Consider the following 7,833-nt stretch of genomic DNA (forward strand, 5'->3'; position numbering starts at 1 on the left):
AGTTTGTTTTGTTTATGAAATTCGTTAAGGAGCTTTTCTGTTTCATAAGCTAACTAAGCCATTAGGCTCAGAGGAAAGGTCAGTACACTCAGATTTGCACTGTTATGAAAGCAGAGAAGAGTCAGTATCCTACTGTATTCCTTTCAGATAGGACAGCAGAGATTTGGGGATTATTGCACAAACTGAGTGGGTTGGCAGCTTAGTTCAGTGAATGATTTTGCTGATAAAAACCATTCATCCTAATTTGAAGCCCCACTTCTGGCCTCAGCCTTGGAGAGCAGTGTGCCAGCACTGCGCTGCGGGCAGTGGGAGAAGGAAACACTGTGGCACCTCTGCCATTGTGGCCGGGGCACTGCTCTTCCAGCAGCTTCATTGCAAACAGCAGTAAAGCACTGGGATTCCTATTGGCCTCCCTAGGCCAGGGGGATCTCCCCAGAGCAGAATATGGTTATTTTCCTCACTAGATGCTATCTTCTCTATGTAGCCATAAAATATAGAGGAGAACTTTTCTGGTGGGATCTGTAAAATAAGATGTGTCTTTTCTCAGCCTCTTCTTAGCAAGGCACATGAAAACATCACCAGGGATACTGTCTCTAGGTTGAAATATATTTAGACAAATGAATACCTTTCTCTCAACGTTGTGCTGTTTGGCACTGTGTCAAGTAAAGGAACTTGCCTGATGCTGAATTTGTGGTATCCTTTGTTTACAGCCTTGTGATCAGTGGAGTTGGAGAAGCTTTGCTTGTTTACACTGAAAGAACAGGCACGTAAAGAGGAACCAGATCTCAGCAGCTGGAAAAGAGCTGACTTGCATCCCAGAAACCCTATCACAAATCAAATGCAGCAGCAAGAATGAAGAAGTGCAACCAAGCAGAGGGAAAAGGATCTGTTGTTTTTTGTTTTTTGTTTTTTTTAATTAAGGAAAAACTGTGCCATCAGAAGTGCTGGTAAGAGAGCAGCATACTTAGTAGGATAATTATGAGCCTTTGCCTCGAAGCACAACACAAACTATTTCCGATTGATGTGGTAAAGGAAAATCTGCTTGGCCTCATGCCTATGACTTTGTGCAAGAACCTCCCAGTAGCAGCTTCTTGCACAGGGCATTGAACTCAGGAAAAGCAACATTCCCCACTGGATGCCCCCAGTTCTTTTGTTGAAAGCTGACAGCAGGTTGTACCAAACAAATGCCAGGGCCCAGATCCTGCTGTGAATTCAGTATCAGGAAGGACAGACTTTGTTTCCAACGGTTCAGTGTGCTGCAAGCTGCTGCACACAGCTCTGTAGTCACGTTGTCTGAGCCAGCACAGTGATGGTGGACATGGGGGTTCTGGGGATAGTTCCCACGTGAAACTGGGGTGGGTTGACAGCTTTGCCAAAAGGGGGAACTCAGCAATAAACCTTAATGTCTGTAGTTCTTGCTCTTTGTGTATTTTTTCTCCCTGTTTTCCCCAAGATTCTTCAAGTCCATGAATTCTCATCAGCTGGAAGGGGTGGAGGGACTCACACTGTTCCCAGCGGTGGTTTGTCTCTTAAATTATTGCAAGAGGCAACAAAGATTATAAAACTTGAATGAATGTCGTAAAGAGTATGAGGCAATTTATCTCAAGGGTTCTTAAAATAATTTTATTTCTGGTTGCTTAATGGATGCTCAAAATTAGTCTTGATACATTAGTGCCTGGGAAAGCAATCTATATGAAAGTGATATTAAATGTTGAGTTGATAATATTGTGGGGAATATCTACATGGTAAAAGGAGTTCCACAGCAAGTCATCAGTGAGGAGAGGGGCTGATCTCAAATGGCATTTGGCATCTAAACACTAGTCTCATAATCTGAATTGACAATGTTTCCTTCATAGCCAGGGAGGGAAGGAGAGGGGAGCCATCACAGAGGTGATTCTTCATCAATAGATGGCTGTGTTCATGGGACTGACAGACCTCCTGAAAGTGCTTGTCTCTTTGTAGCTGTTAGAAGGCTGTGGATAGCTGAGACATACCTGCTTCAACCCAACAAACTCCCCCAGCTGTGACTTAAAACATGCATGGATTTGAACTCCAAATAAAATCCTTTTTTACGATGAAGACAGATTTTACAATGAATTGCTGTCAAACGCTTTGCCTGGGAAGATTTTAGGTGAAGATTAGTTGATTTTCAGAAAGAAAAAAAAAAGCTGCAGTTTAAAAAAGAAGAGAATTTAGAGGAATACTCAGGCCTGTGTGATATATAAGCTTATCTCAGTATAAGGTCTGTTCACACTGTCTTGTTGACCTTGTGTGTTGGGTCATGCTCAAGTTGACTTGAGTCTGGAGTGAGCAGGGTGGTAACATTCAGCTTTGGGATGAAGGAGGGAAAGAGGAAGAAACATGAAAGAAAGATGGGCTTGAACATAAGCACTCATCCAGCAGGCATTGAGTTTGAAGCTATGTTCTGGGCCTCTGAGCACCCAACCATGGATCCTCGTTGCCTTGCAGTCTGTTTTTCCCACTCTCCTGTCTGTGTTATTCATAGCAATGTACCAAGACCCACAGCACCCATTTGCCTTCTTACTGGTGGTCTCAGCGGAAAGCCAATGGCCGATTCATGGAGTTCCTTAATCCAGAGGGGACTTGGGGTGTTTGTGGGAAGGTGGTTGGGCAGAGGCAAGCATGGCATTGCCTAGATTCTTGGGAATTCAATGTCTGCAGCTGCCAAATTATTATCTCCCAACTTAGTGAGTCCACCACATCTGTATATACCCCTGTGCATGTTAAACAGCGCTGAGCTGCTTCCTTCTGCTTTTCGTTTTTGTGCCTTACCACCGTGTGCTTGTATTTGAAAGTAAAAAATTGCAGGCTTCCATTGATCACCCCCAGAAACCGTGGGAGAAAGCAGTTAATCCAGGAAAACAAGGTTGGGTTCCTGTGTCCACCATGAAGTAAAATCTGAAGTAAGGAAGAGGTAAGATCTGAACCAGCCTGACCTTCTGCAGGTGAGAATGAAGTTTCAAAGTAAGGTGGAAATGGAGCTCCAAGGTATTTAAAATCCTTGGTCTTGGTGCATTCAGAGCAGTGCACGGCAGTGGCCCTGCAGCTGGTGAAGAGCCTCAGTTTTTCAGCCTGTTTTTAAGGAGCTTCTGAAGGCATGGCAGTTCCTGGGGACTGGGGAGAGGTGGGGATGTCCTGCTCGTCCTGAGGGGATGCAGGTCCATGGCTGAAACTGCTTTGGCAGTCCTGAACCACACGGAGCTTTTCTGATCTTATCTTACTTACTTTTTCTTCTCTTTTTTTCTTCTTTTCAGTCTCCCTGAAGTAATTGTTTTGTATTATCTGCTGCTCAGGCATGGCCTGTGCGTATGGCTGGCTTTTGGGATAGAGGCTCCTGAAGTCAAGTGGCATGGAAGAAGCAATGTACCTATTAAAATTCTTCTAAGAGACAGAAGTATCTGTTAAAGGATGGAGTTCTGATCTACTATGTTTCACAAAGGGTGTTTCTATTGAGCATTGAAGAAAAGTTAGTTGCTGGGAGCTGTGCTAAGGAGAGGAGGCCTTCTTCCAACTGTTCTACATGCAAACTACAGGAGATAGATACCTAAAGAGAACACTGTAGCACACCTGTCTGGCCCAGAGCAGAAGCAGAATGAGCAGCTTTGAGGCAGATCATCTTCTACATGAAGCAGGCACCAGACCCACTGTGAGACCATAATCCCGTTCCAGACAGGAGCAGAGGGAGGGGTTGTTGGAAGAGAAAGTGCGGGGCTGGGGCTGGATATTGGGGGCAGGACTGGGAAAAGTTTAGGTTGAAATAGTGTAGTACCAGGGGATAAAACGCAAGAGATTATTTTCTAAAAATGTGTTGCTTATTCTTTTTTTTTTTTTTTTTTTTTTTTTTTTTTTTATTAAGACACATTACAAATAGATGGCCGTTTAGTCCCTGAAAGGAATTAAAGGAGCCCATGAGGATTGTGTAACTATTTCCATATTAATTGCCTTGTTTGAGAAGCTTAATCCTTTTGTAACCGCACTTCGACCTTGTGTAAGCTTTCATTTCTGCTAGAATAGTGATTATTTTGGGAGAGTATTGGAGGAAGAGTTGGGCTTTTAGTTCACAGAGATGGGAGAGAGTGTGTCCTCCTTGATCTGGGATGTGAAGATGTCGTGCAAGGCTTTCCTGCCCCTTGGTAAACATCTCTGCTTCCAGAGCAGAAGTGGATAGCCAGCTGGCATCTTATCTTCTTGATTTGATGATAAAATCTCTTTTCTCCCACAGTCATGCTCGACAACATGCTCAGTGTATTTTGTCTTATGCTTGTGATGAAGATTTAAAAGCAGATTGCTCAGAGCTGGTTCAGCCACCACTTTGGCCTGTATAGAGAAGCAAAGTGCACAGTTCTCTAAAACAGGCAACGTCCTCTCCAACTGCTTCCTCTCAGCAGTGAATGGAAACCCCAGATGTGCTCCCAGCTCTGGCTTAGGCAACACTGTGCAACCTCAGGTGCTGGGGATACTGAAAGCTTCTTCTGCTGTTTGGTCTCATGATCCCCATCCCTTTGTTACTCCCTGCTGGGGCCATGTGCTGTGCAGAGGAGCTTGGTGGCCCCACTTTAGGTCCCATGTTGGCTCAAGCTGGGTGTCACTGCACCTCTGGGAGGTGGTGAGGACACAGCACATCCTAGTGTCACCTCAGCTCCCTTCACAATCCTGCTTCTGGCTGCCAGTGCCCCCGAGCTGCAAATCCTTCCAGCCATGGTCTCTTGAGCACAGTGCAGAACTTCCCTTTCTCCAGCATTGTGCTTCTCCAGAGGGACCTGGACAGGCTCAAAAAGTGGGTGCATGTAAACCTAATGAGGTTCAACAGGGCCAAGTGCAAGGTGTTGCCGAGACAATCCCAAGGATGTGTACAGACTGGGAAAAGAGCTCATTGAGAGCAGCTCTGCTGAGAAGGACAGGGGTCCTCAAAAGTGAAAAACTAACGTGAGCCAGCAGTGCATGCTTGTAGCCCAGAAGGCCAGTGGTATTCTGGGCTACATCAGAAGGGGGATGGCCAGCAGGGAGAGGGATTGTTCCCCTCCACTCTACCGTTGTCAGGCCCCAGCTAGAGTACTGCATTCAGGCCTGGGGCATCCAGCACTAAGAGGCATGTAGAGCTGCTGGAGCACGACCACGGGAGGGCCATAAAGAAGATCAGAGGGCTGGAATTCCTCTTGTGTGAGGACAGGCTGAGAGAAGACTTCAAGGACACCTCACGGTGGTCTTCCAGTACTTGAAAGGAGCTTATGAACGGGGGAGGAACGAACTTTTTTCATGGTCTGATAGTTGACAGGACAAGAGGGAGTGGTTTACACTAAAATAGAGAAGGTTTAGGCAGATGTTAGGAAGAAATTCAGAGTGCAGTGAGATGCTAGCACAGCTGCCCTGAGAAGCTGTGGGTACCCCATCCCTGCAGGTGCTCAAGGCCAGGTTGGATGGGGCCCTGGGCAACTTAGCTGTTGGGGGGCAGCCCTGCCCATGGCACGGCGTGGGACTGGGTGGGCTTTGAGACCAAAAAGCCACTCTAAGATTCTATGGTGATTCCTTTGGGGCAGTGCTTATTGTTTACTCATTAAATGTTTACTCATTAAAGCTTTATTCAAAGAATTAGGATGTAGGATAGACACAGAAGCTACACATTTCAGCAAGGCAACTTTTGTTTCCTCATTAAGCTCATCTGCTTGTCCTGTCTTCAGCACGGCGCTGATGAATACAAGCAGACTGCATGGGATTAGTGCAGATGGCTGCAGCCTCTAGACATGATGAGCTGTAACCAGAGAAAATAAATCTCTGCTTCCAAGGAGAGCCTTGCACAACAGAATTTCGTGTGGCTCAGCTCTATTCACAGCAGAACATTAAAACTGCTGAGCAAAGAGCTGTGTGGCTCATGTCATGAATAGGCGTGTTGTGTGGGTAAGTTGCTTACTGCAGCCTCTCCAATGGAAAGAACTCAACTGTATTGTTTTCTTTTGGGTTAAAACAAACAAACAAAGCCATAAAACAAACCCTCTGTGATTCAGAATTCTTTGGAAAAAAAGAAAAGGTCTGGTTCACCAGCACGAATGCTGAATTGCCGGGCAGCAGCACTGCAAGTTTGGACAGCAGAAACCTTATTGGCCTGATCTGTGTAAGAGCAGGAAAATATCTTCTCATTCCAAATCTCCCCTAGGTTGTTTTTTTTACTTTTTTTTTTTAAACTTCTCTCGATCCTGAAACCATGACAGAAGTGCATCCTTTCTGGTTCTAAGCCCTCTTTGTAGCCATGGAAGGTGGATGTTAAGGAGAAAATGCAGCAGATAACAGTGGGATTGCAGTGTGATCTCCAGCTCCTGGCACTGTGCTGGAAGTGAGCAGCAGGCAGCTTGCATAGGAACACGCTGCAAGCTCCTGAGCTGGGGGATACCTGAGTCTGGTACTAAGGGATTTAATAAATCACATTACTTCTTGAAATGATGTGCGTTGTGTCTCCTGTCAGTCAGTCATGATCTCCGTTCACATCCCGTGGATATCAAGCTCCGTACAGCTCGAGATAATCATTGAATGGCTTAGGTCAGAAGGGACCTTCACAACCTTGTTTTAACCCCTTGCTGTGGGCAGAAGCTTGGACAAAGGCAAAGTTTGAGTGTCACAAAGGATGGGCCTGAGCTAGGAGGTGTGCAACAGGATGTGTTATGGCAGCAGTTACTGCTCCCCTTCATCGTTTTATCCAAAGGTGATTATTGAATTGGTCCCCCAAGGATTTCTGCCCTTTAGCAAAAAGGGAGAGTATGCTCTGATAGAGCCCATGGGGGCTGTATGGTTAACAGAATGAATAATGCCAAATAGTATTGTAGCTGAGATATTTTAAAGATGGTATAGTTAGAATGATTATCACAATGGAATGAGACAGTCAAAATGAAGGGAAAATGCTCACTCACATCCTAAGCTCACAGTAGGAAACTCCAAAGGAGCAATCTCCAGAAAGAGACCCTTCCTCAATGGCAATCAGCCTTTAAATACGATCTGGGAGAGGTGGAGTCAGACTCCATCCCTTTGGGTCACTCAGGTGAACTGCCTTCACCTGTGCTCCCATGGCTGACTCAGTGCTCACCTCAGGTGATCAATCAGTGGTTCAGGCCGTGATTCAACAGTTCCCATACAGGATCTTACATTGGTCCCTCTGAAAGACTTCACAGAATCTCTTCTTGGTGAATTCTTTCATCAGCTGGAAGTTGGGCTGTCTTGCCTTAATAGGAAGGTATGGAGTACTCTGAAATATTTTGGACCATTCCAAAAAATATAATTCCAGCTATAGAATTCTGACATCATTTTCCATGTGATGGTTTAAAAACTAACAGTAGTGCAAGCCCATGGCGTGAGATTTCAGCTGTAACATTCTTCTGACTCTTGGAGTTTTGGGTGGGTTTTGTTCTGTTTGTTTTGGTTTTTTTTTTCCATCTAACCCATTCAGTTTTCACGTCATCATACTAGGTCCCTCTCCTGTATTTTATAGCACACTTACATAAATAATTGTAGTTATAGTTATATTAAGTATTTTTAACTTTCTGGCTCAGTTACCCAGTTAAATGCAAAAAAAATTAACTACCTTACGACAGCAGTATTGTTATAAAATGAATCTGTAGGTTTAAGAACAGGAATTCTATGTTTTCCAGCTTTCTATTCTCCTGTTTCCCTCTCTCTTTCCCTTTTAAGAAACCTCTTGATAGGATCCGAGGATATTTGCACCCTGAAAAGTCTGTTCTCTGATCTACTGGCTGCAGCCCAGTGCAGATGGGTTCCCAGCTCACCCTGTGCTTCTCCTGTGTCTGATGGGGATTGGAACTAGGTGAT

General features: G+C 45.0%; 1 protein-coding gene across 3 annotated transcripts in view; it reads left to right on the forward strand.

Annotated features, from left to right (window-relative positions):
• Positions 1-1,411, forward strand: part of TMEM241 (transmembrane protein 241) — a 54,157-nt gene extending 52,746 nt beyond the window's left edge. For all 3 annotated transcript variants that reach the window (XM_065752632.1, XM_065752631.1, XM_065752633.1), the window contains exon 15: positions 711-1,411. In XM_065752632.1, the coding sequence (XP_065608704.1) occupies positions 711-771 (61 nt within the window). In that variant the 3' untranslated portion in view covers positions 772-1,411. The remainder of the gene's footprint in view (positions 1-710) is intronic.
• The last annotated feature ends 6,422 nt before the right edge of the window (positions 1,412-7,833 follow it).

Source organism: Cyrtonyx montezumae, unplaced genomic scaffold, assembly GCF_038088225.1.
Source record: "Cyrtonyx montezumae isolate F1298 unplaced genomic scaffold, pur_monq_1.0 scaffold_8, whole genome shotgun sequence".
NCBI lineage: Eukaryota > Metazoa > Chordata > Aves > Galliformes > Odontophoridae > Cyrtonyx > Cyrtonyx montezumae.